At 37.4% G+C, this 27,531-nt stretch overlaps 1 protein-coding gene across 14 annotated transcripts in view; it reads left to right on the top strand.

The window, feature by feature from the left end:
* SYNE1 (spectrin repeat containing nuclear envelope protein 1) overlaps positions 1-27,531 on the top strand; it is a 448,999-nt gene that overhangs the window by 216,554 nt on the left and 204,914 nt on the right. For 13 of the 14 annotated variants that reach the window (XM_077897071.1, XM_077897049.1, XM_077897055.1 and 10 more), the window contains 13 exons: positions 1,417-1,581; positions 6,048-6,404; positions 10,703-10,839; positions 11,042-11,219; positions 11,691-11,873; positions 16,232-16,375; positions 16,706-16,861; positions 18,363-18,527; positions 19,989-20,161; positions 21,523-21,676; positions 24,375-24,518; positions 25,332-25,496; positions 26,992-27,309. In XM_077897071.1, coding sequence (XP_077753197.1) covers positions 1,417-1,581; positions 6,048-6,404; positions 10,703-10,839; positions 11,042-11,219; positions 11,691-11,873; positions 16,232-16,375; positions 16,706-16,861; positions 18,363-18,527; positions 19,989-20,161; positions 21,523-21,676; positions 24,375-24,518; positions 25,332-25,496; positions 26,992-27,309 — 2,439 coding nt within the window. The remainder of the gene's footprint in view (positions 1-1,416; positions 1,582-6,047; positions 6,405-10,702; positions 10,840-11,041; positions 11,220-11,690; positions 11,874-16,231; positions 16,376-16,705; positions 16,862-18,362; positions 18,528-19,988; positions 20,162-21,522; positions 21,677-24,374; positions 24,519-25,331; positions 25,497-26,991; positions 27,310-27,531) is intronic. The other variant, XM_077897084.1, reaches the window with a different exon arrangement.

The following is a 27,531-nucleotide window of genomic DNA, read 5'->3' as shown; positions in this document are numbered from 1 at the left end:
TTGTCTCAGGTCATGCTCTCATGGTTGTGAGATGAAGCCCCACTTTGGGCGTGGAGCCTGCTTGGGATTCTCTCTCTCCTTCTCTCTCTAAAAAAACAAAACAAAAACAAAACAAAAGCAGAACATACTACAGGTTGAGTTATAGGGACCTGGTTGCTCTTAAAGTATTAATACGTTTAGTGAACAGTTACTACATGAAGATCATATTTGCCTGTGGATGCTCATGAACCCTCCTCTTTTTGCAGTTTTAGGATTATTTTTTATTCTTTGTGTTTTATCCTTCTTCACTTAGGATGTTAGTCTGTTTCTTTTCTTTGTATGACTGAGCCATAAATGCCAGTATTTGTTGTTCTTTTTCTTTTATTGCAGTTTATATTTGTTGTATTAAATGCAAGTCTGTTTACCTCCCAGATTTCAATCATGTACAATGTATTTTGTGCATTTCTCATTGCAGTATAAACCACCTTTTCCTATCCTAATTCTCCACATATAGGTTCTTTCATGTAATACCAAGATTGTTTTTAGTTCTCTCTGCATGTTTATTTTCTCCATGATTTTTCTTTTTTGTACTTTGTGACAACATCTTTTTCTCAGTTTTCCTTTTGGGAACTATCTTTGTATTTTTAATGCATCATTTTCTTCAACATTTGTGTTAGTATATCTTAATTTTTATGTTGATAATGGTTAAGCCCTATGACTCTGGAGTCAAAAAGACCTAAATTTGAATTCTGGCTTTGACTCTCTTTAGGATGTCTGACTTTGGACATGTTACTTCTATAATGTCTGTAAGTGTCCTTTCCTACAGTATAGTGATAATAATAGTATATATATCACAGGGATGTTATGAGTAGTAAATGAGCAAATGCATTTAAAGTGCTGAGCATATTACTGTACACGTTATAATATCCTGTATTGTTGCCTGAATAATAAGAATAGTTATTATAATAATTATTACTCAATGGATTATTAGTGAGGGATATTAGTAAACCTTCATTCAGTATAGATTTTGTTCTAACCTAGACAAAAATAAATTTAAAGTCTTTAAATTTAGTCTTTCAGTCTAATTAAGATTTAATGTTTTCATGTTAAGATATAAACGGAAAGTTCAATAATAGGAATGAGGGATCCCTGGGTGGCGCAGCGGTTTGGCGCCTGCCTTTGGCCCAGGGCGCGATCCTGGAGACCCGGGATCGAATCCCACATCGGGCTCCCGGTGCATGGAGCCTGCTTCTCCCTCTGCCTATGTCTCTGCCTGTCTCTCTCTCTCTCTCTCTATGACTATCATAAATAAATAAAAATTAAAAAGAAAACAATAGGAATGAAATCTTCTGAAATCCTTAAGAGACCTGTTGTTTTGTTGGATTTCATATTCTCAGTAATGCCTGCTGTTATAGTAGCCTTTTCTTTGTCTACTAGGAAAAAATGAGGAAGGCGGAAGAGATTGTGAAGGACCATCTCATGTATTTAGATGCAGTCCAAGAATTCACAGATTGGCTCCATTCAGCAAAGGAGGAACTTCATCGGTGGTCAGATATGTCTGGAGACTCATCAGCCACCCAGAAGAAATTATCTAAAATCAAGGTCAGATATTATAACTTCATTGTTTCGTTGGTTCTTCAGTAAGATGTATCTGTGATGAAGATTCTGTAGATAAGATTTATTTTAAATATTTCCTATTTTCTATTTGTCGATAGTTATTGCCTTGCGCCTCACAAATTATAAACATAAGTAAGGGGGAAATAATTCAAAACATTTACACCTGTGAGTAAAATGGAATATTGTCCGTGTATATATCCTTCCACATGCAATGTGCTTATGGCCATAGCCATAGTAGGGGAGACTATGAAATATATGCCAGCTTGATGGGCTGGCCGAACCAGATACTATTTTCCAGCTCAGTAACTAAGTTTGTAACATAACTTAGTTAAATTATTTGAACAGTAACTTGGAAATGTTGTGCTAGATGTTTTATTCTGCTTTCCTACTCAACAGTACAACAACATAATGGAAGGCAGTGCTTTAAAGGACATTAAAATTATCGCCTAGTTTACTCCTCACAGGGAGAACTTTAAAAATAGAAATTCATGGGGATCCCTGGGTGGCTCAGCGGTTTCATGCCTGCCTTTGGCCCGGGGCGCCAATCCTGGAGTCCCGGGATCGAGTCCCGCGTCGGGCTCCCTGCATGGAGCCTGCTTCTCCCTCTGCCTGTGTCTTTGCCTCTCTCTCTCTCTCTCTGTCTATCATAAATAAATAAAAATAAATTAAAAAAATAGAAATTCATGTATCTGAAGGAACTGGAACAAGTATATTTCTAGTTATTTGAATATTAAATTGCAATAATTCCCCCTTTAGGTTGCAAGAACAGATTTTAACCTAAAAATTAAGCAATGATGAAATTCTAAATGATTTAGTTACTGACGAGGAAATGTTGGGAATGACTAGTATAATTTGGTCAGGACTTTAAGATTCACATATGTTCTGATCCCTAGACATCAAGAATATAAAAGTCCTAAAAATACTAGTTGATGATAACAGTAATAACTACATTTTGAGAGGGTATTTTTAGGTGCTTAGAAAGTATTATTTAAATTTTACAATGACTGTGTAGGTTTTAAAGGAGATAATTGCATAAAGGATCTTTTGAAATTCTTATTTTCTGTGTGATTCTTTTTTTTTAGTTTTATCACTTTATTTATTTTTTTTATTTTATAATAAATTTATTTTTTGTTGGTGTTCAATTTACCAACATACAGAATAACACCCAGTGCTCATCCGTCAAGTGCCCCCCTCAGTGCCTGTCACCCATTCACCCCACCCCCTCCCTCCTCCCCTTCCACCACCCCTAGTTCGTTTCCCAGAGTTAGGAGTCTTTACGTTCTGTTTCCCTTTCTGATATTTCCCACACATTTCTTCTCCCTTCCCTTATATTCCCTTTCACTATTATTTATATTTCCCAAATGAATGAGAACATACAACGTTTGTCCTTCTCCAATTGACTTCCTTCACTCAGCATAATACCCTCCAGTTCCATCCACGTTGAAGCAAATGGTGGGTATTTGTCGTTTCTAATGGCTGAGTAATATTCCATTGTATACATAAACCACATCTTCTTTATCCATTCATCTTTCGATGGACACCGAGGCTCCTTCCACAGTTTGGCTATCGTGGCCATTGCTGCTATAAACATCGGGGTGCAGGTGTCCCGGCGTTTCATTGCATCTGAATCTTTGGGGTAAATTCCCAACAGTGCAATTGCTGGGTCGTAGGGCAGGTCTATTTTTAACTCTTTGAGGAACCTCCACACAGTTTTCCAGAGTGGCTGCACCAGTTCACATTCCCACCAACAGTGTAAGAGGGTTCCCTTTTCTCTGCATCCTCTCCAACATTTGTGGTTTTCTGCCTTGTTAATTTTCCCCATTCTCACTGGTGTGAGGTGGCATCTCATTGTGGTTTTGATTTGTATTTCCCTGATGGCAAGTGATGCAGAGTGTGTGATTCTTTAAAATATTTCTTTGATACATTTTTTCCTCACTGATATTTTATTCATCTGTCCATTTATCCATTTATTCAACCAGGGTTATTCATTCCCTCAAGGAGCCTGCTGTGTAGTTGGGAGCAATGATGCACAGGCTGATGTTTTAAAAAAAATACATTAAATGTAATAATAGCTCACTATACATTTAGAGTTTAGGCTCTACAGACCCCAATGCTGTATTCTGTGACTACTGGTTTTCTAGCTGTGTTGGGCAAGTCACTTGATGTCCTTGAGCTTCAACCTCTTCCTTGATAAATTAATAACAATAGTACCTGCCTCACCAAGCGGTTTTGAGGATTAAATTAGATCACACACACAAAACATTCAGCATTATGTTTGACACATGGAATACACTTAGTAAGAAAATTCAGTAGATTTGGTAAATGAGTGATTTAACTGCTATGGGGTGACAGTATAGGAGAAGCAAAGAGTGATGGTCTAGACTATATGCTCTTTTTTTGCAATACCTTGATAAAATACTTCCCAAAATATGGGAAATGATGGAGAAGTAGCTGGCAGGAAGAAACTGGAATTCAGGGAGGAGAAAGTGAAGTCCAGGTCAAATATTCCTGGAGGCTGATGAGGGGGTGAGGAGGGATCTTGGAGGAAATATAAATAATCACCTTCTCTATCTTTCAGTGTTGTCCCTCCCCACTCCCAAGAATAACCACCAAGAAGAGACAACTTCGAGCCAAATATGTGTGTGTATAAGGGTGTGTTATGCATATGAGATTTTTAAATAGTTAAATCCAAAACAAGAAAGTACAAATACAAGTCATTTCAAATACTTTAAAATGATGACATTCTTGGGATGTCTGAGTGGCTCAGTTGATTAAGCGTCTGTCTCTTGGTTTGGCTCAGATCATGATCTTATGGGTCGTGAGATCAAGCACCACATCAGGCTCCATGCTCAGCAGGAAGTCTGCTGGAGATTCTCTCTCTCTCTCTTTCTCTCTCTCTCTCTCTCCCTCCCTTCTCCCTTTGCCCCTTCCTCCACTCTTTCTAAAATAAATGAATAAAATCTTTTAAAAATTGATGACATTCTTATTCAAAATTTGGATGAGTAGAATTAGTGATTGCAGATATTGAAATGTCCCATTTTATGCCAAAGAAAACTAAGATAATGCAAAATAGAGAGTATTTTGGGAAACTGATTTTGACTATTGATACTCTCTAAACTCAAAATTTGAAATCAGTTGAAAGGCAAATTAGAAGTATTTAAATCCAGTAATTAGACATAGCTCATTTAAAAAAAATCTATTATTTGTTTTCTTCCCCAAATCTCTACTTACTTTATACACTGATAAATAAGGCAGAGTATCCTGCCTTATTTTCCTGCTGCTGAGGAAAGAATGGGTATACAAATTAAATGCTAACTATGTGTCAGATTCAGGTGATTTCCCCTTGGACTATGGTATAAATACTTTTAAATGATCTATACTAAAATGTGGCTCTTATACATAATTTTGAGAAAGTATATTTATTTCAAGAGAATCTAATGAAATATGAACTATATTTGTAGGTTAGTTAACATAACATGCTTCATACTTAACATTCCTATTTTTTGTACACTTGTTAATTTGTAATTGATTTTCATCTTGAAATTTTTTCCCTAATAATCCTCTTTTCCTTCTATTTAATCCAGGACAGAAGTCATAATTTTGCATTAATACTATCTAAATCCTAACTTGAGCAATAGATATGTAAATATATAAAAACCCAGATGATGAATACAGTGAGACAAATTTCAGTAAAATAATCTGTTCTCAGAAAGAAATGTCACTACCTAATTTGTAATGCATATTTTAATTTTATCTTGTCCTTTAGAGTACTTGTGTGCTTTAAGCTAAAAGCTATACCTAAATTGTTAAATTTCTGGTAAGCTTCTTAAAAGTAAAAATAATAGCAATAAATAAGCCCAGTCTAAAAGTTACTTTGAACTTTTGACTAAGTAGGTCTCTGAATTATCCATTTTAGTTACTATAAAAATGTTTAAGGTACTGAAGTGTTTGGAATTGAGTGGGACTACTTCTTTGGTGATGATGTCGTGGCTTGATTCCTTGCAGCATAGAACTGACTTCAGCCACCATCTTCTGGAAGAAGATGAAATGGAGCAGAGACCGTGGGCAGGGCACAAGTCCTGGTCACTCATCTGTGAACATAGGGAGAAATACAGATTTGCATATTTATAGGAGAAACACAGTACAAGCAAATGTTTATATCACTATCAAAACAATTTCACATATTCAAACAATGCCTGACTTCAGGGTCCCTGTCTAGTCTGTTCCAGGATGTCACAGATTCCGCAGCTTATTTAGCCACAAATCTCAGCACTCATGATGATAACTCCACTATTCCAACTTAAGTGTGGGCGGATGAATTGATTCCGGTCCTTGTGGCACACTTGCTAAAACTTCCTAGCAGGACAGGGTCCCCCTCTGTACACATTTGTAAACTTGCAGCCCAAGTGACTCACAGCCTCCTTGGTTGCCATGACGATATTCCATTACAGGAGCTGATGGATTCCAGAGAGATTGGTGCAAGCCGCCTAAGCAGAGTGGAGTTGCTGGCTCCTACAGTGAAACAGAACACAAGTGCCAGTGGGTGTGAGCTCGTGGACACGGAGATGCAGGCCCTGCGCGCTGACTGGAAGCAGTGGGAAGACAGTGTAGTCCAAACGCAGACCAGCTTGGAGAACCTGGTTAGCCAGATGGCCCTTTCGGAGCAGGAGTTCTCGGGCCAGGTGGCTCAACTGGAGCAGGCCCTGGAGCAGTTCAGTGCCCTTCTGACAACTTGGGCTCAACAGTTAGCTCTCCTGGAAGGCAAGAACACGGATAAGGAGATAGTGGAATGCTGGCAGAAAGGACAAGTAAGTTGGCTTCCTGTCTTCTGTTGGTGGTTATGCTAACAATTTTGTTTGGTTCTCACTGTTGCTTTAAAAAAAAAAAATGCTTGCTAACTAAAAACATGCAACCTTTAGTCTTAAAAGAAATAACTATTTACCTAACTAAATTTTCAAATCTAGCTTGTTTCCTTTTGCTCGTAAGTCAGACTACTGTAAAACTGAAGATGTAGGGGAGAAGGAGTTCGTTATTATTTACTGTAGGAAACATTTGTTAGTGCAGACATTTTACTTTCATTCTTATGGTGTAAGAGTCTGTAATATTGTATTCAGCCATTCAGCCTGAAAACTAGCCTGTGGGTAGAGGCATAAATAGACGGAGAGTCATAGCTGGTTTTCTGCCAGTGAATTATTTCCAACAATTAAATGATTGAACTTATAGCTTAAAAAGAAGCATTTGGTAATCACCTAAAACACAATTATTAGTTTTCACCCTGATTAGCTCTCCTAGAGGTGATTTTGACAGCTGTGCTGAATTAACCCGTCAGCCTAACCTCTGTGTCATGCTTTCGGGTTGCCTTCCAGACTTTTTTTTTTTTTTTTTTTTTTAACTAATGGCAGCTCTTTCAGAACATGAATGTAACAAAGTGTAGAAAGGATAGTGAAGAAAGAGTAGAAGCTTGAAATCCTTTCTTTTACTGTTAAATGGTATCTTCAAAACACTGTTGTTACTTGCAGTTTTATAACACTCAGAACCATGGATGTCCTTAAAAGGAAGTTTCAGTGAAGTAAACTTCTGTTTCTATTTATGTTATAATCATTTCAAAATAGCTTCAGCCAATTAGAAAGTCATGTAGTATTTCCAACATTGTCTTGTTTTAAATCAAGTATTTCAAACAAATGTAGTATACCATGAAATAAAACTTTATTATGATCTCTTTAGGTTTATTTATAGTGTTTCTAGCTTATTGTTTTTTTCCGATACCTGACCTGTCTTTTAGATGTAAACACTAGAATAAAGTGTAGAAAGCAATTTTGTAAAAAGGAGACAAGGAAGTCAGTAATTGTTCCATGTGGTCAGTATTATTCACTCCGATAAAAAAAAATCAGTTATAATTTTTAAATTCTGTTTCTCTTCCTTTTCCTATCATTACCATGAGTGACATTTTTAAAAAGAAAGATTTGGTGATATTTAAATTATATTACTATTCTAAACTATCATTAATTTTTGCATTAGGGATACTGCTAATGAAAATTATAAGTGAAACCTATAAAAAAATCCACATGATAATGCAAAAGTAAATGGGGGCTTTTAGCTTACTAGCAATTCAAAGATGATGGCTCTCTGCTTAGATCTACTTCCAAGTTTGGCTGCTCCAGAGCTCATGTTTTTGATGACAATAGTACGTTTCCCCCCAATGCTCATCTTTTCTCTTATTTTTATTGATAATATAAGAAAGAAATGGTAATTATGTGATGAGAGATAGAAGTGTTAGCTAATGCTGGGGGGGTAATCATTTTGTAATATATGAGTGTATCAAATAAGCACACTGTATATATACCTTAATTTTTTTTAAGATTTTATTTATTTATTCATGAGAGACACACACAGAGAGAGGCAGAGACATAGGCGAGGATGTGGGACTTGACCCCGGGTCTCCAGGATCATGCCTTGACCCAAAGGCAGATGCTCAACCACTGAGCCACACAGGCATCCCAGCACACTGTAAACCTTAAACTTATCACAATGTTATATGTCAATTATATCTCAATAAAGCTGGTAAAAAAATTTTTTTAAATGTTTAAATGGAGGTGATACTTCCATTACAATGAATACATAGGAAAAGTGTTATAAAATAATGAATTTGTTTGGATTCTTATAACATTGTTTTGCTGTTACAGAGGGCTTATCATTGTTGACAATCATAAGTCATAAAGCTTCACAAGTATTTACTTTCTCTTTTGCAATTAAATGATAATACCCAAGAAATATTTCAAAATGTAAAAATGGGTCACCATCTATAAACTATATAAAGTCATGTTGCAAAAAATCTTGTTTGCTGTATTTGTAAAATTCATCTCTTAATATCCATTGGGTTATTAGTGTTTGAAATTTAGGCGATTTCTTAACTTAAAACCTAAGGGAAAAATGCATTCTAGGACTTAACTGAAACAGAAGTATATAACCTGATGTTTATATAATGAAAGACTCTATTAAAACACTTTAATTTGTAATGAAGTTATGGAAATTTATTTAGTGTAAAATTTTGATCTGAAGCTTTTTTCTTTTGATATCCTCTATTTTATAAGTGACTTATTTGAATCTCTGGTGGGTTTTTGTTTTGTTTTTTACTTTTTTTGGTATGTGGTAAGTTTCTACAGCTTTTACTAAGCTCTTCCTTAAATAAAAGATACAATATGGTATAAAATAGTAGCTACTAGTTTATTTAGCATTTGGAGTTTCAGAGAGAAGCTTTCTAGTTATTATGAATTTTGTAAATAAAAATATCTTAGGCTTCCCTAGTCCAGACACTAAGATAAATAATTTTAAAACCAAGAGAACACTATCCCTCTCTCAGAATCCCAGTCTAGGTGGAAAGGCCAGTGAGTTCAAAGCCAATGGGGATGCTCCACTGTCATGAGCTGACGAGGTGCTGTGTGTCCTCAGGTGAGAAGCCCCCACCACGAGGTGGGAAGGAGGCAGGGTCTTGAAGTTTGTTACAAACTGACCAGATAGGTGAGGTGGAGGAACAGTCCCAGAATCCAAAATTAGTGGGGAACAAGAAAATACAGGAGAGAAAACTGGAGAACAGGACTCAAATTGAGAGGACATCGTGCCATTCCAGAAAGAAATGACAGATGTGTGAATGGAGACTGAGTAAGATGCAGAGGGAAAAAAGTCACTGAAAGAGAGCTAAGACTTAGAACAGACTGGACCTCGTTGTTTCTTGTTTCTTGGCAAGGCCAAAATGTAGCTTAGTTTTCTGATTTAGATCAGTGGGAGGACGGTGGAGCCATTTACTAGGATGAGGAATGCAACACAGACCTGGCTTGTTGAAAGGTGTGGTTTTCCTACAAATCTAGGCCATGTCTAGATAAAAATCTGAGAACACAAATAGTAACACCAACAGCCATCTGAGTAGTCACTCATCTTCTTGGCTCTCCTCAATTAATTTTTTTTCTTTCTTTCTTTCTTTCTTTCTTTCTTTCTTTCTTTCTTTCTTTCTTTAACTGTGGCAACACCATTATTTATACAATCCCACTTAAATATTTGCATGTCATTTACCTGCTGTTTTTACTAGTTAGGCATTTCTCAGTGTGCCAGGGATTCTGCTAAGTACTTGTGTGATCCCATTTGCTCCTTGTGACAATCCCATAAAAGCACCTTGTATAATTCAGGGGATCATGGCCTTGATTTTAGAGATGTACTTGACAGTCTTAAGACTTTATTATTTTTATTTTTTAAAAAGATTTAATTTATTTATTCATGAGAGAGAGAGAGAGAGAGAGAGAGAGAAAGGCAGAGACACAGGCAGAGGAAGAAGCAGGCTCTATGCAGGGAGCCCGATGTGGGACTCCGTCCCGGGTCTCCAGGATCACATCTTGGGCTGCAGGCGGCACTAAACTGCTGCGCCACCAGGGCTGCCCTCAAGACTTTATTTTGGATTAGATATTCACAGTAATGTGATTGTTCATGTGTCTTTCTCTTCTGTTAAATTGAGTGCTCTTCAAGTATAGGATTCATATTTTCAGTCATTTTAGGGGGTCCTAGAATCCAGAAAAATGCTTGGCACATAGCAGGCATTTAGCAAATATTTGATGACTGTGTGAATAAAACTATGAAATGAATGAATTACTAGTTAAATCAGACATTTTTAGTGTGAAAGTTAACTGTATATACACGTAAAATCACTTGCTATGTATATTTTTAATCCAAAATCAGTATTACCTTGCTTTCAAATGATTTTTCTTTACCTTTCAACAATATACCTATCTGCCAATGGCCTAGTCAAACTATTATTAAGCAATTTAAGTTATTTTCTCTTTCCCTTTTCTGTCACACTTTATTTGACCACCTGATCATTTGATTACTTGGCAACATTTGGTACTGGAGTGCCTATCTTTGCCTAGAAAAAGATGCAAATAAGCCAAGGGCTATTTTTGCAGTGAGGAATCCTAAAAATAAGATGTATTTCTTTACTGAACTTATTATGTTGGTTCTTTCTATACTAATAATTTATAATATTATTTATGAATGTATAGTGTGAGGATATGGAAAATACCTAATTTAAATACTGCTTCTCTGTCTTGTTATTTCCTAATAGGAAATACTGGATGCCCTACAAAAAGCAGAGCCTAAAACAGAGGATCTTAAGTCTCAGCTAAATGAACTTTGTCGATTTTCCAGAGACCTGAGTACATACAGTGGAAAAGTTTCTAGCCTGATTAAAGAATATAATTGGTGAGCATGAACCTTACTGGTATTCAAAATATTTTTATACAAATAAGCAGCCAGAAGTTTGTTTATTTTAAGGTACAATAAGTTAGTCATTAACTACATTGCTTAATGTCACTGCATACTCTAGGAACTGTTGATTCTAACTTTATAAAAATCTATTTTATCATTTTTTCCTTCCCTTAAACATTTCAAATCATGGTTTTAGTCTTTGTTTGCAAGCATCCAAGGGCTGTCAGAATAGAGAACAGATTTTACAGCAACGATTTCGAAGAGCCTTCAAGGATTTCCAGCAGTGGTTGGTTAATGCAAAAATCACTACTGCCAAATGTTTTGATATACCTCAAAATATTAATGAAGTTTCAACAAATCTTCAGAAAATACAGGTAAGAATGCCAACAATTAATAATAGTGCTTAAGTGAATTAAAAAGGTGCCTCTAGATCTTTTTATAAGCATATTAAAGTCATGCTTAAGAAACTCGAATTTCAAATAAATCCTTGCTGGAAACAATTAATTGTGTTTGTGAAGAGAAACTAGTCCATTCACCCAAATGTGTGCTATTTTTATATACTTACAGGGATGTGGGGACTAATAAAGTTCCTTTGTATAATGTAAGCACTGTTCCTGGGCACCCTAGGCAGATTGTCTCATTTAATTTTCGCAATAAGCATATCAGGTGCATAAGATTATTATTCCCATGTATAGAGAGGGTAAAAGAGTCTTAATGATTGAATATATGAAATGAAAAATGGTTTATTTCTTCTCTTTGAGTGTATCAAGAAAGAAGTAGAAAATCAATGTATTTTAAAGCATAGAGCATTTTATCATGCCTAATCTTAGCATTTTTCTTTGTAGGAATTTTTGTCAGAAAGTGAAAACGGACAGCACAAGCTAAACATGATGCTGTCCAAAGGAGAACTTTTGAGTACTCTGTTGACCAAAGAGAAAGCTGATGGCATCCAGGCCAAAGTTGTAACTGCAAAAGAAGATTGGAAAAATTTTCATTCAAATCTCCACCAGAAGGAATCTGCCCTAGAGGTATAATATAGCCAAGCACAAGGACATGTCCTCAGTAGTTTGTTGCTGTAGTCGTTGTCAGTTAAAAACCACACTTTCATTTATATCCAAATATGGTTGCCAATGATTTTGGTATTCCTCTCTGAATATTAATGGATAACTGGGTAACCATAAGAAACAGCTCAATATTAGAAGTATGGGCCTCACTGAGGAATTTGATAGCTTCTTGCCTGGTAGGGGCTATTATCATAGTCTTTCATTGTCCCACCAGAAATAATAGGTTTTTACTTTTAAACAATATCACTCAATCATTCATTTGAAATCCCTCAAGTTTGGAAGCTGTTCTGAGAGAATGAACAGAAATATCCATGTAAGACTACAAAATGCTATTGATGACAAAGTATTTTATAACTAATGCAAATGTCAAGTAATAGGTTTTAGGAGTTAAGTATGCAAAGAGCCAATGATTATGCAAAATTCTTTTATCCAGAGACAACATAAGTTGAATTTATTATAATCATAATTACTGCCACAATGCAAGTGTTTTTTTCTTGTGAGATTACTTGTTTTGTGCATCAACTGAGAGGAATATTTAGAGGCATGGAGAGTAATTTTTTCCCTTTTAAACAACATTTCCTGGCAGAATAGATCCTTTATTTGATTATGATAATAACTAATTGGAATGGAAAAAATAATAATAGAGGATTAATATCTTGAAAGAGAAAATGTGTGTTCCCTCAATTCTTCCCTAGACCAAGACTATTGTAATTCTTCTCTGTAATGGTGGCTACTCCTGCGTAGTAGGCATCTTCCACTTAATAGAGAGTGATAACCATTGTGCAGTGCCTAGAAATTTATTCAAAACCTTACAGAGATCATTAGTGTAATGTGGCCTGAGCTCTGAAGCATTTATTGTTGAAGGTAGTACATCTGGCATTGATTGCATGGTTACCTAGTTCAAGAGATGTCCAAGAGTAGATGAGTAGGTGAGGAATAACCTGCCTTTCTGTCTTCTTTATCATCTTTCCCTTTTTCCTCCCTCTCTCTTTCCTTGTATCCCTCCCTTCTTCCCTTCCTCCCTTTCCTCTTTCCTTTATTTCTATTAGGAAAAAAACAGAAAACAATATGTGTCAGCCACTATGTTAGGAATACAAAAGGGTTAGTCTCTTCTCTTTCCTCAGGGAATTTACTTTCTAGACCGAGAAATAGTATATAAAGAGATGATTGCAATATAATCTAGCTACATCCAGGATATGGTAGTCATTCAAAGAAGGAAACAACTAACTCCACTTGTAGAAATCAAGGAAAGTTACCAGAAAGGTGACATTTAAACTGAACCTTGAAGGCTAAACATTCTTTGAATCTGCCAAGGCTGACCTGCTTTCAGGTAGAAGGAACTGAATGTGCAGGGCCAGAGTGTCATGAGTGTCAGCAATGGGGGACTTTAAGAAGTTTGACATCCATGTGGGGTTTTGTGGGATGAACAACAGAGATAAGATTGAAAATGAATATTAGGGCAAGATAGGAAATGTTTTGTGTACTAAGCAATTTGATCTTGACTCTTACCAGGTTTTTTTTTTTATCTGAACCCCTAAATAGCATTTATGTTCTCAATTTTTCCAAGGATGTAACATAACCCAGAGACAATGATGCGTAAGAGAAAGGTTAATTTATTACAGAGAATGGATGTTTTAGGACACTTGGGCTTCGTTTTTTCTTAAAATTCTAGTTGAAAAGGCTGAGTAAGGAACCTACTGGTTTTCAAGTTGGAGATAAATGTGTCAACTCTGACCACAGTGTAGACAAGAATGGGGAAGCTGCAGGACCAGAAAAAATTTCTCATAATGGTCCAAATGAGGAAAATGAGGGAATTAAGGAAATAATAATGGATAGAGAATGATCTCTAAGGTAAAACACCACAGGATTTGGTAGCTAACTCAGTGAGAACTCAGTGAGAGGCATGAGGAAAAAGGAGAAGTGAAGTGTAAGTCTAGTTTTTAGTTTGGAAGATGACATGAATGGTAATGCCATTATCCTACACATGAATATAGTAGAAAACGTAGTTTTAGAGGGGATAGAAAAATTAATTCAATATAATATATGTTCAATTAGATGGGCCTGAAAGATACTCAGCAGGTATTGCCAGGAAAGTAGCAGTGACCATAAGTACAGAGTCCAACAGAGAGAATAAAACTACAATAACAATGACAGTGAGCATTTACCAGTGCCAGCGCCAGTGCAAGCACTGAGCATGCATCAATGACCATAACCATTCTCTAAGGTAGGAACTCTCTTATTTAGGTTTTGTGGATGAGGAAATTAAGGCAAAAGGTGATTTAAATAATCTGCCAAATTCTTACTGCTAGTAAGTGATGAAGACAGGTTCAAACTTAGGCACTCTGACTTAAAGTGTTACATAAATACAGTTATATAAATGTGGGATTTTAAGATTTTTAGATGTGGGATTTTAAGATTTTTAGATGGCCATTGAGACCTTGGGAGAAATAATTGGAAACGTGCAGAAAGAACATTTAATGGGAAGTCTCCACAGCCCCATAGAAAAGAAGTATATGAGAAATGTTAGGAGTTGTTTGACTTAGTATCAAGCTCTTATTCCTGTTCCTCAGGCCCCCTGCTCACAGCCTGTGACTTCACTCCTTACCTAAGGAACCCAGCCATCTTGCATTAGATCTCTAATGCTCTGCTTCTTAGCTCCATTTTTTTGTAGAACTAAATTCCTAATAACATGGTCTCCAGTTTGTCCTTTAGTGGTCCCGTGAGACTTCAGTAATAGAAGGATGGAAACACCTTGAATTTATTAATTTATTTAATTGTTCAATAGATATTTGTTGAGCATCTTCCATTTGCCAAGGACTATTCTAAGCTCTTGGGATATAGCAAATAATAAAACAGAATAGAACTCTTGTCCTCATGAAGCTTAAGTTTTTGTAGAATGCTCTAGGGATTATCCTGGTATCTTACATTTGTGAAGCACTCTTAGTTTTCCAAAGCATTCCTACAGCTGCATGTCTCCCTAAGAGGTGACCACGGCAGGTATGACTCTCCCACATTGTAGACAATCCAGCTCAGATGCCAACAGAATCTGGAGCATTCTCCCACAGTCTCCTGCAGCCCTTGCCACTTAAATTTTTCAGCTAACCTTTATGGATTTGTTCTTTGACAGTACTACCTAAAGTTCTGATTTAAATTTAAGTTTAAAAGCCTTTAGTATGTTCACATGATAGCATAACTTTCAAACTCACTTCAATATAGCATTCTTATAAGTAATAGAGGATATAAACACCTTTGCAAAAGTTAAATGGTGCTGTATACAACTTTATCAAATACATTTTACAGCTATTAATACCTACAAAGTATCTATGACAGCAGTCACAGCTTCTTATGTAATAACCACAGAACACTATGAGGTATTTTTTGGTATCTTTATTAATTAGAATAAACAAATTATTTATTAAAAACATAATTAGCATATAAACTTTATGCTATTTCTTATCCCATGATTAATCAAAGTTGACAAAATGTATGTTAGTATTTATTGATATTTGTACAGGGTACCAGTGGTGTGTCCCAGGCCCTCTCCTTGCAGAGCTTGTAAGCTAGTTGTGGAGATAAGACATGCTGGCATGAGATGAAAACTCACAATCTAACCCAGTCTGTGATAAAGTATAGTGACTGATATTAACAAGTGTGATAGAAGTTGAGAAGTGGGTGTGAACTCTGTTGTAGGCTGCATAATGAGGCAAAAACTCCTTTTTCAAAAAACTTGTGCCTAAAAGCTCTAAAAGGATATTAAAAAATTCCGTAGGGGCTACAGTGAAAGATAGAATGTTCTATGTGTTGGGAACAAGGAAAGAGGGCAAAAGGGTGAGGAGGCCGGACTGCCATTGGCTTTCAATGCCAAGTGAAGGACTTTGGACTTGCTATTAAAATCTGTTTTTGGGACACCTGGGTGGCTCAGTGGTTGAGCATCTGCCTTCGGCTCAGAGCATGATCATGGAGTCCTGGGATCCCACATCAGGCTCCCTGCATGGAGCCTGCTTCTCCCTCTGCCTGTGTCTCTGCCTCTCTCTCTCTCTCTCTCTGTGACTATCATACATTAAAAAAATATATTTTTTATTTATTTATTCATGAGAGACACAGAGAGAGAGAGAGGCAGAGACACAGGCAGAGGGAGAAGCAGGCTCCATGCACCGGGAGCCCGACGTGGGATTCGATCCCGGGTCTCCAGGATCGCACCCTGGGCCAAAGGCAGGCGCCAAACTGCTGTGCCACCCAGGGATCCCAATAAATAAAATCTTAAAAAAATAAAATAAAAATAAAATCTGTTTTTATCCCTAACGTGATTTAAAACCTCATAGAATCTAAAGATCCAAATGAAGGACTTTGAAGTAAGTGCTGAGCCCGTCCAGGACTGGCTGAGTAAAACTGAGAAGTTGGTGCAGGAAAGCAGCAATCGCCTGTATGATCTGCCCGCAAAGAGGAGGGAACAGCAGAAGCTCCAGGTAAGAGGACCCCCACCCTTCTAGCCACATCTTTACCCCTGTGCTCTGCACACCTTGCATTCAGGTGGACCCTGGTTAGGTTATGCTGTCTGGAGATGGAGCGTACCCCTTCCCAATTTCTGACACATTCTGTGTTTCCTGGCTTTCCTTTAAGGTGCAGTCTGTTTCTGTAGTCTGTAGTCCTGTAGTCTATACGGTGCGTGGAAATAACAAAGCCTTCAAGGCACACCCCTTGCTCGCCATGTTTATTTCCGTGTCCTTTGGGCCAAAGCTTCGTCCGTGATGTGCTTTCCCCCAGCCTCTTAATAGTAACTTGCTTGTGCTTTTCAGTCTGTCCTTGAGGAAATAAACTGCTACGAGCCTCAGCTCAACAGGCTAAGAGAGAAAGCTCAGCAGCTGTGGGAAGGACAAGCTGCCAGCAAGAGCTTTATGCACAGAGTGTCGCAGCTGTCTTCTCAGTATCTAGCTCTAAGCAATTTAACGAAGGTAACGCCCGCCATGTCCTTGCTGTGTGTGCATGTGGTCCTGAAGCCACAGATCTGGAGCCTCAGTAGGGTTGTGCGAGGTTGTGTGCTGGCTCGGGATAAGGCATGTCAAGTGTCCTTCCTGGCCTTCCAGTCTTTGTCAAGCATTTGTGCCATGTCACCTTTGTGTGCATGTCTGAAAAGAGGCAAGAGAGGTTTCAAAGGCTGAAGAGACCCAATCTCTGTTGTTGCACAAAATATTCTCCTCAATACTGAAATGAGATGTTCTCTAGGGCTTTTACCTTGAAGACTCGAAGTGTAAACATAAGGCAAAGTTCAGAGTTGGGGTCTAAACAATCTCAGATTAAATTATTTTAGAAAAGCATGAATTCAGAGCAGTTTAAATTTAATGGATTTAACATGATGAGTTTGTGATAATTTTTTTAATTATAGTTGTCAAGGATGTGTTGATGGAGAGTTTCATTCCGTATTCTAGAGCAGAGCTCAGAATCGGCAATGACTCACATAACTGATTAAATATCTTTTCTAATAGTTAGAAAAAAAGTAAATGGGATACCATCATGAACTAATTTAGAATATTCAGCAGGTATTATTCAGGCTCATCTTGAACTTCATCGGGCAGGTCTACCTTGAGCTTCATGTGGCTTGTAACATTTGTTCCCTGTATTTTTCTTTTGCATTTCAGATCTTAGAATATAGGGAACCTACCGTAATATGGCTTCACCTATTTTAGTGTGGACTTACTTCAAGGTCTGCTAATTTGGGTCCTCAATAAAGCATCATTGAGACAGTTACACTAGTATAGATCTTACAGTTAATAGTTTGTTTCATCCAGTTTTTTTCTATGAATAAGTTCCTTCTCTTTTGTCCTTAGAAAACCTGGGATATATCTGAAATTAGAATGAATTAAGGACTTCTTTCTAGTCCTTTGTATTTATTTAGATATCCAAAATCAATAGATATTTGAATGCTTTAAGAACTGTAAGCATAGTCTTTATAAAATCTTCACTGTGTCAAAAATAGCCTCTAATTAATAAATAAAATCATATCTATGGTCCCAGTTTTAAAAATTTAGGATTACTACAAAATCTCAGATAGTTACCTTTTAGAACTGGCCACAAGGTAGGCCATATAGGTCCATAGTATCAGTTGAGCCAAATGTGGTATGGGAAAGGTAGAAACTATTCTTATTCATCTCCCACGTAAAGAATTAGGAAAAAGGTTTGCTCATTCCAAAAAAAAAAAAAAATCACAATTGTCATAAAGAAGATTAGTGGGGGCAATAAATTATAATTGTAATCATTCTGCTTTTGACCCAGTTATTCTAATTACAAAGATACTTCCCACATCTCAGATCAATACAGACTTGCATCGTATTTGTGCAGCACAGGAATTTATGCCTGATTGTAGTTATTTGAAACTATTGGTTAGCTTTACAATTTGAGCATCTGTAGGCTGTAAAGTAGTATGGACAGCTGGAAAACGATTTCTGTCATTTCCAGGAGAAAGTGTCAAGATTGGATAGAATTGTTGCAGAACACAATCAGTTCTCCCTGGGGATTAAAGAGCTCCAAGACTGGCTGACAGATGCAGTTCACATGCTGGACTCTTACTGCCACCCAACATCCGACAAAAGTGTGCTGGACAGCAGGATGCTCAAGCTTGAGGTATGCATTTTTAGAGGAAAGTCTCTAATTTACAGAATTGTTTTTCTCAAAATTTCTCAAGTCTCTGTCTGGTGTGATTATGTCACACTCTCTCTACAACAAATCCAAGAATGCTCTATGAGTGTGATCCTATTTGCAGAGGGCGGCTTTGACTGGACATCCCTGAATCATTTGACCCCAGATATGTCCACTCACAAATACTTGACAAAAATTAAACTAAAATTGCAATCAAATGTAGTTACTTGTTTGATACAGTTAAGAGATGTGTTTCTAATTACATCATAGACACATTTATTCTTAGAAAATATTTTGATGAAACTTTTTTTAGAGCAAGACATTTCCCATCTTGGTCAACTTGCTTGTCTGCCTGTACCCTTCAGTCAATTCTTCTCCCATCCCAGCATATTAGTTCTTTTTCGCATTTGTGATAAAATAACTGTTCTGCAGTCATTCACCTGATGTTCGTCTTATAGGAGACTGGCACCCTGTCTTGATTTCAAGGACTCAAAAATGAATAACATGGTCATTGTCCTCCAGGATTTCATTGTCTGAAGCTGGAGGCTGACACAGACAAGTCAGTAAAAAACAGGAGTATGCTTGCAGTGCTACAGACACATGAAAGAGTGGGATGTGTGGGAGGGACCTGGTCCAGATTCAGAGGAGCTTTCTCAGGAAGTCTCCTACCCAGGCTATGATTTGAGAATGGTACCAGCAGAAGCAAAAGCCAAAGAAAACAAATAGCATGGCGTGGGAGAAATTGCTAGTAGTTTCTTCTTGTCGAAGCGCTAAGTGATGGCAACGAGGGGCTGATACTGAATCTGTAGAGGTTGGGAGGGTCCAGATTAGGGAGGGGAATGAAACTTTGCCTTTTAAGTGATAATGCCAATTTTATAACTTTGAATTCAAATTCCCTTCTTATATAGAAAAAGAAGAGTGCCTGTGAAGATCTCAAGATATATAAATTAACATTTAATATCAATAGGCTTGTTGTACTAGAGACCTTAACATAAAGCTCTTCATCCTGTGACCTTTGAAAATCTATGAATTCTACTGTACTCTATTTTTCTCTATTGAAAACCAGTTGCTGTGATGAGCACTGGGTATTATATGCAAATGATGAATCACTAAATTTTACCCCGAAACAAATTTTAAAAATTGATAAACACACCAAAAACAAAGCAAAAGAAAACCAACAAAATAAAATTTCAGTGGAAAGAAGGGATTATTCAGAGAAGAATTGAGACCTAAAAAGCAAGACCCCTTGGAGACCAGCAGGTGACTGTGGATTGGTTATTGACTCTCGCCAGCAAGTGATTCTCCCATCTGCCACCCAGTGAGCCTAAGAGATTCATGGCTCACCTGCAATTGTATCATTCTACTGTCTTCAGGAGCTCTGAAACATTTAAAGCCAGAAATGCTAAAGATGCAAATGACAAAGGACTTCTGATTTTGTTTTCATAGGCTCTATTATCAGTGAAACAGGAAAAAGAGATCCAGATGAAAATGATAGTGACCAGAGGGGAATCTGTCCTGCAGAATACCTCTCCAGAAGGCATTCCTGCTATTCAGCAGCAGCTGCAGAGTGTGAAGGATATGTGGGCTTCCCTTTTGTCTGCAGCAATTCGGTGTAAAAGGTAAGTGAACTGAAGCCAACTCCTGCCAAGCCATTACCAAAAGATCAATATTACAGCATGGTAACAGACTATTCCTGGAGTTTCCTTCCTTTCCTTTCCTTTCCTTTACCTTTTCCTTTCTTCTTATTAGAACAGAAGAAACTTATAGGTACACTCTTGCATTTAGGTTGGCCTGCCATACCATGCCTATGTTTTAATATAACTACATGGTTTGTTACATGTGTTCATTGCTTAAAAAGTCACAAGATAAATAAGGGTTTCATCATCTAAAGATATATTATTTAAACCAAGTATTTACTTGGGATTTCCTAGGGAAATACCAGTAGGTGACAGGGGAGACAGATGAGGAAGGAAAGGCAGGTGATAGAGGGAACGTTCTCAAGCAGGTTACCCCAGCAGACTGTTGAAACATCATTGAGCCGGGCAGTGCTGGGAAACAGTGTAGAACACGTGTCTCAGAATTATGCACCAAGGACAGGAGGACTAGAATGTTTGTAAACAGATTCCCATGAGTCTCCCATGAGGAAGGCAGTTGAGGGCTGCTCTCGAGAAGGGCAATAATCCCTGGCGCTTCTCACCTGCATTGCACTCAAGCTGAGCAGGCCCTGGGGACCAGAGAATGCCCTCAGGTCAGGAGGGCAGAGAGCTGGCAATCAGAAGTCCAGCTGACAGTGTGCTGCAGTGGTACGGTTGGAGGGTAAATAGGGGTGGAGAGTGTCTGCTACAAAACAACCCAAAGCATGGTAGTTAAATTAGGCACAGATGATTAATGGAGTAGAAAACATCCATAGTGAGAGGAGGGCTTAATTTATCTGGAAGAGAAGTAATCAGGTTAGACCAGTTCAGAAAACGTTACCCTATTTTTCCATCATGATTTTCTGACTTTTAAATCTCATGCAAGATAGTTACTGTACTTATTCTTACTTCTTCCTTCCTTCTCTTGTTAATTCATTTTTTTCTCTCCTCTGGATGTCCTGCTCAACTTGATGGAGTTAAGTACTGATTCTCTTCCTGCATAGGGTCTTGGCTCCAGAAAAGCCTCATAGAGAGGATCTCTCCCAATTTTGCCCTCAAGTCTCTCCCAGGGTCTTGTGTGACCTGCTTATTGATTCTAAGTTTTATGTCCAGTCCCACTACTCCACTCATCGGCCTGGACTTCATGGTCCCTTGCTTCCTGAGGTTAGGCTTGTCAAGGACCCAGACTCAGGTGTGATAAGTCCTGTCCATTGAGCCCACCCCAGCTGGCCTTTGTCCTGATCTGTGGGCTCCCTGTTGGTGGAGTGGACAGAGCAGGTGCATAATAAAGATGGGACTTACATGGCTTCTCAATGTAGATTATTGTCCTTTCGCATACCTTACAGTCAACTCGAAGGAGCTCTTTCTAAGTGGACAAGTTATCAGGATGATGTTCGACAGTTTTCCGGTTGGATGGACAGTATGGAAGCCAGCCTAAATGAATCTGAAAGGCAGTATGCTGAACTGCGGGAGAAAACAAGCGCTCTGGGAAAAGCCAAGGTGGGAGCCGGATTTCAGATTCCGTTTGCCCTCTGGCAGACTTCTTCAAAATGCCTTAGTTACATATAAATATGACTACCTGTATGCTAGGGTTGTGCACGTAGGTAAAGTGTGTTTGGGGCTTTTACTATAATATCTAATGGCTTCTTAATCTTTTGTTTGTGACTATTTTATTTGTGAGTGAAAATTTTCTCTTCAAAAAAAAATTTTCTCTTACAAGGAAACTTTATAGATTCATATTCATTTAAATTCATCATGTACATTTAAAATTTGACAACTTGTAATATCTTTTAATATCTTCAGCCTACTCATCATTAAGAAGTAAAAATGCTTTCTTTTTATCACATCTTTTGTACTTCTACTTTTGTACATTTCCATAATGCTTATATTAGTATAGTGCTACATATATTTTTTAAATAAGTAGCCAGCTAAGTAGTTAGCCTACTAGATATTGGGGATATAGTCTTAAATCTTTTTATTAATAATAGTATTCAAACATAAAATCAAATAAACCTTTGATTTATATCCTTACTCGAGGGTGTATTTATTGGATGACCTCAACCTTTATCACGTTCTAATCAGTACTTATTACTTCTACCCCCTAAAGCCTTCAAATTCTGTTATTCTCCATCTCAGTTCATTTGTATCATCTCAGGCTGAATATCCTAATTGGAAAGTTCATTATCCCCAGATCCTTCTTTCTTATCCCCACTTTGAATTAGGCATTAGGTCCTGCTGGTTTTATCTCAGAAATGTCTCTTGACTATAATCCATCTTCCTTTTCCTAAATTGCAACAGGCTCCTACCTCCTCATTTTGTCTCTTGTCTCTCCACCTATGGTTATCTTCATATGAAGGCGAATGTCTCACTTTCCTGCCTATGGGTGCCATTGTCCATGGCACCCAACCAGTTTTCTTTATCTAGTTTATAAGAATTTAACACTCTCCTTTGTCACCCTCTTTCCTTCACTCTCATACCCTTTCTTCCCATGCTTCAGCCTTACTGTATTTCTCACTATTTCCTGAAAATGGCACTTTAGATGGAACAGAGATTCCATGCCTCTGCTGTAATGATCTAGCTCTACCTCTGTGGCCAGCAACCTTCCACTCACCTTTCTGAATTGGCAGAAGTCTTTTTGCTGCCATACTACCACCACTCTGAGCTTACTTAGTTCTTCTGTTCTCTATCGTTCATATCTCTTTATCGATTACATAGAATATATGCTTACATGTCTCTTGTCCTCAATAGATAGAGATGCTTAACTTTTTTTTAATATCCTACCATTTGTCTCTCTGTATGACACAGAGCAAATGCTGAATAAAAGTTATTTGAAGGACTAAATGGCCTTATGGGACCTATGGCAAGTCACTTAACATTTTAGGGTCTCATTTATGCATCTGAAAATTAATAGAATCATAATTATCTACCTCATAATATTGTTATAATGATTTATTGCCTAATTAAATTATTCATCTATTCAATAAATATTTATTGAGATCTTGCTTCATGCAGGCATCATGTTCAATCCTAGGCAAAAAAAACAGAGGAGGACTGTATTCTGGTGAGGACACATATACTCTTCAGAGTGCATGAATAAATAAATAATTATAACTGGTGATAAGTGCTAGGATGAATGAAGTGGCCCATGGTGAAAGAGTAAACTGCACAAAGCTAGTACAGATTGCTTGTAGTGGAGGGAGGGACAGGAAGGTCCTCTCTGAAGCAGCAGACTTGTAGACCATGCCAGAAGGAGTGCAGTGCAGAGAAGTTATCCTGGGGAGGAGGTGGGAAAAGAGCGGTCCAGATGGAATAATCAGCATGTCCTCAGGCTGTGAGGAGGGGGAGAATCTGTCTCAACATGGGAACTAGAAGAAGGCCACATGCTGCTGGAACAGAGAGTGAGCAGAGTGAGTGCTGCCAGGTGAACTGGCAGAGAAGCAGGAACCTGGCCGTGCATCGCCCTGTGGGCTCGCCTGAGGATTTCCACTCGATCCCCCCAGCCTGGGGAAGATAGTCGATGCTTTGAGCTGGAGAATGACAAGATTCCATCTACAGTGTTAAAATCTTTTATCACCCAGGCTGCTCTGTGGAGTGGGGAAAAGGAACAGAGTAAGAATTGGGGGCAGGGAATCTGCCTAGCAGTATATTGCAAAAGTCCAGTAAAAAATGGTAGCAGCATGGGCTAGGGAGTTTGCAGGAGACATGAGGACAAATGTCAGGACATAGTCAGGAGATAGAACTAAAAAGATTTCATTGTGGATACAATGACAGAGAGTAGGGAACAAGTGTGACTTCCAGTGTTCTGAGATGGCCATCTGGGTGGCATATGTGGCATTTGCTGCTTGAAATAAAAGACTGAAGGAGAAGTAGATTTGGGGTTTGGTCGGGGCTGGAGAGGAATGGGAATGGAGAGGAGATTAGGAGCCTATTTTTGGACAAATTATGTTTGGGATATCAAAGTTAATTGGAATCAGTATCTCAGACAAGTTCTGAACCATATGTGTAACACACACACACACACACACACAGTCAGTCTATATTCATGTATAGATGGACGGATCTATCCATCTACTTGTCTAGAGGTAGATGACCTAAGATCACTTGTCAACTACACAGTTAAAATATCTTAATTTTAGCAGTTCTACTAATACAATGGTATACATGGTAACTGCTTTATTTTCTTTTAAATGTTCTCTAGTTACTAAGTGAAGAAGTGCTGAGTTACAGCAGCTTGCTGGAGACCATTGAGCTCAAAGGGGCTGGCATGACAGAGCACTATGTCACCCAGTTAGAGTTTCAGGATCTTCAGGAGAGATACAGAACCATCAAAGAGAGGGCCAAGGTATGCCTAACCATGTTCCATGCAGACTCCCTGAATAGGAGGGGTTAGACCTATGCTTATTTAAAGAATCATTTATTTTCAGGAATGCTGATTTGTAAAAGTACAAAAGAACAAATGAGTTTTAATAGTTTAATCATTGGTGAAACCAAACAAAAACCTTTAAATACTGTTAGTTCATGAAAGTTACTGAAGGAAAATAATTTTCAATAAAAATTCCCAGAAGTTAACCAATTTAAGAAAAAAATTGAGCAGCTTCATAATGAAGAGTCATAAAAGTTTTAATACATTTTGTGATGAGAGTTTTCTAAAGCAGTAAATAATTACAAATAATATTTATCATTCTTCATTTAGACCTCACAAAGAAACTAAAAATAAGTTTCAAACATATCCTACCTTATTAGGCAAAATACATGAAAAATTAAATCCACAGTAAGTCCTAATCCTCACTTAAGGCACAATATAAGAATTTCACGTTTCTTCATTAGCAAAAGCATATTCTTATGACAAGGAAAGTTAATTCATTTTTTTGGCATTTCATATAACATCTCATAAGGAATTCAGACATCAGGTAGTTAATTCAACAAAATGATCTTCAAGGCCCCTTTTCATAGTGATATTATGTTTTTATACTTTTTATATAAATCTTGAAGCTTCATTCTTTGAGGAAATCATACTCCAGTGATTTAATAATCATGTTTTCCTAAAATTCCAAAAGTGAGTTCTTATAGTACATCAAAACTTACAGTACACTATAGTACCATAGTGCATGTGGTAATGTATTCTTATCTTAATCATCTTAAATGCTGATAATAGGAAGCAGTAACCAAGTCAGAAAAACTAGTTCGCCTGCACCAAGAATATCAGAGAGACCTAAAGGCATTTGAAGTTTGGCTGGGACAAGAACAAGAAAATCTTGACCGGCATTCAGTTCTTGAAGGTGATGCTCACACTCATGAGACAACATTGCGGGATCTTCAGGTAAAGTCTACTTCATCTTAAAGGAATTTTCATTCTGAATATGCAATTATTATTTTAGGCAATGGGAAGTCCCTATGACCGTAATCCTATAACGAGCTGATAGTTACTAAGGGAGATCTTGATTTATGGCATTCTGGGATCTCAGTAGTATATGGAGAGAGTGCTATACCAATAAACTACAGCATATGGCTATGATGCTTACATTTTAAATAAAGTTTTATTGAAACATAGCCACATCCTTTTACTTATGTATTACCTCTGGATATTTTTGTGCTGTAATGGCAGAGTTAAATACTTGCAGCAGAGACTGTATGGCCCTCAAAGCCTAAAATATTTACTCTTGTGTCTTTTTATTTAAAAAAAATTGCCAACCCTGAATTAAAAGAATTGTACAAAATTAACTTTAAAAAAACTAAGAATTTTGGAATAAAGTTTCTGTTTGTGGACATTTTGATTCATATTTTACCATATGTCTTGTTATTTTCCATTTACAAAGCATACAACATTCTTGGAGTGGCATAATAGCTGAGGAAAAATGTATCCATTAGTTTGAACCACAAGAGAGCTCTATTTTTGTAGATTAAAAAAATTGTCAGATATCAGAATTTCAAATGGCTTGAACTGATGTTGAAGATTTTTAAAATAATACCACATTTTAACTAAATATGTTGAAACTTTTAACATTCTTGGTGAGATATGACTTAGTTCCCTTTAACTTTAGATTATCAGATCAAGTAACAGTATGGATTCTTTAAACATTAGAAAAACAAGTATATAACATTGTTTTGCTAACATCCTTGAGGGTGTAACAGTTTTTCTTTCCATAAAACATAGTTTATGTTCTTCAAGATTTGATTCATACCACATTCATAGGGTACATCTTTGGGGCTTCTGCTTTGGTGGAAGAAAAGCTATTTTTTTGTACCTGGGAGTTCCTAGTGGGCAGGTATGATGATCAGCCTTCCAGGTTTGTATGCCCTGTACTCTCCAGGGTCAACTTTTATGACCATCACATCTTCTAGAACAACTCTAGCAAAGGATCCTTCTTAGCAAAAAAAGAGTCCATGTTCCTTTTTCAGCTACAAATATAGTACTGACCTCATTCAATGTGTAAACAAAAAGGCTTGGACTCTGAGTAGTTTATGAGCCATAAAAAGCCTAGGTTATTCTTTTAAACAAAACCCCTTTAATCACAGATGGTTTTGCCTATAAGCTGAAAAGTCAAATTTCAAAAACTGTTTCTAAGATGATTAAGACAACTATTGGGCTATGTGTGTGTACATTTATGCAAGTATGTATGTATTATGATCATTTTACTGGAAATATATCTGAGTCTTTTGACTTGAGAAACAGGGTTCAGTGTTAGATACACTTTTTTGGCATAAGGCAGAATAAAATAATTCTTTTCTAATGTGAAGTTCAAGATGGCACAGTTGACTTGGGTGAGACATGATAACTTGTGCAGGTGTAAAATATGCATACCTTTCCCCTGCAGGAGCTACAGGTGCGCTGCGCAGAAGGGCAGGCACTGTTGAACTCAGTGCTGCACACCAGAGAGGAAGTGATACCATCAGGCATCCCCCAGACAGAGGATCGGGCTTTAGAGTCTCTCCGGCAGGACTGGCAGGCTTACCAGCAGAGACTGACAGAGACCCGGACTCAGTTCAATAATGTAGTCAACAAATTGAGGCTGATGGAACAAAAGTATCAGCAAGTAGATGAGTGGCTCAAAACACTGGAGAACAAAGTGAAAGTTAGGACAGGGCGTCAGTCCAACAGGGCAGCCAAGGAGATACAGTTACATCAGATGAAGGTACAACTCTTATAAATTCTTGATCTTTGTCAAAGTATCTGTGACCTTGCATTGTTTGTTTCATTAAAATATTTAGTAACTTTTTTTGTCCAAGATTTAAATTTTGCAAAATCTCTTCCTGCTGGCAGCAAAGAATTACTATGTAGAACATTCTTCTACAGCAGTTATTTAATAGAATTTTAAATTAGTCTTTAATAAAATATAATTTAATTAAATGTTTTG

The sequence above is a fragment of the Canis aureus genome, chromosome 1 (assembly GCF_053574225.1).
Source record: "Canis aureus isolate CA01 chromosome 1, VMU_Caureus_v.1.0, whole genome shotgun sequence".
Classification (NCBI taxonomy): Eukaryota; Metazoa; Chordata; class Mammalia; order Carnivora; family Canidae; genus Canis; species Canis aureus.
The sequence above is the reverse complement of the archived record's forward strand: the minus strand, read 5'-3'. Positions and strand labels throughout refer to the sequence as shown.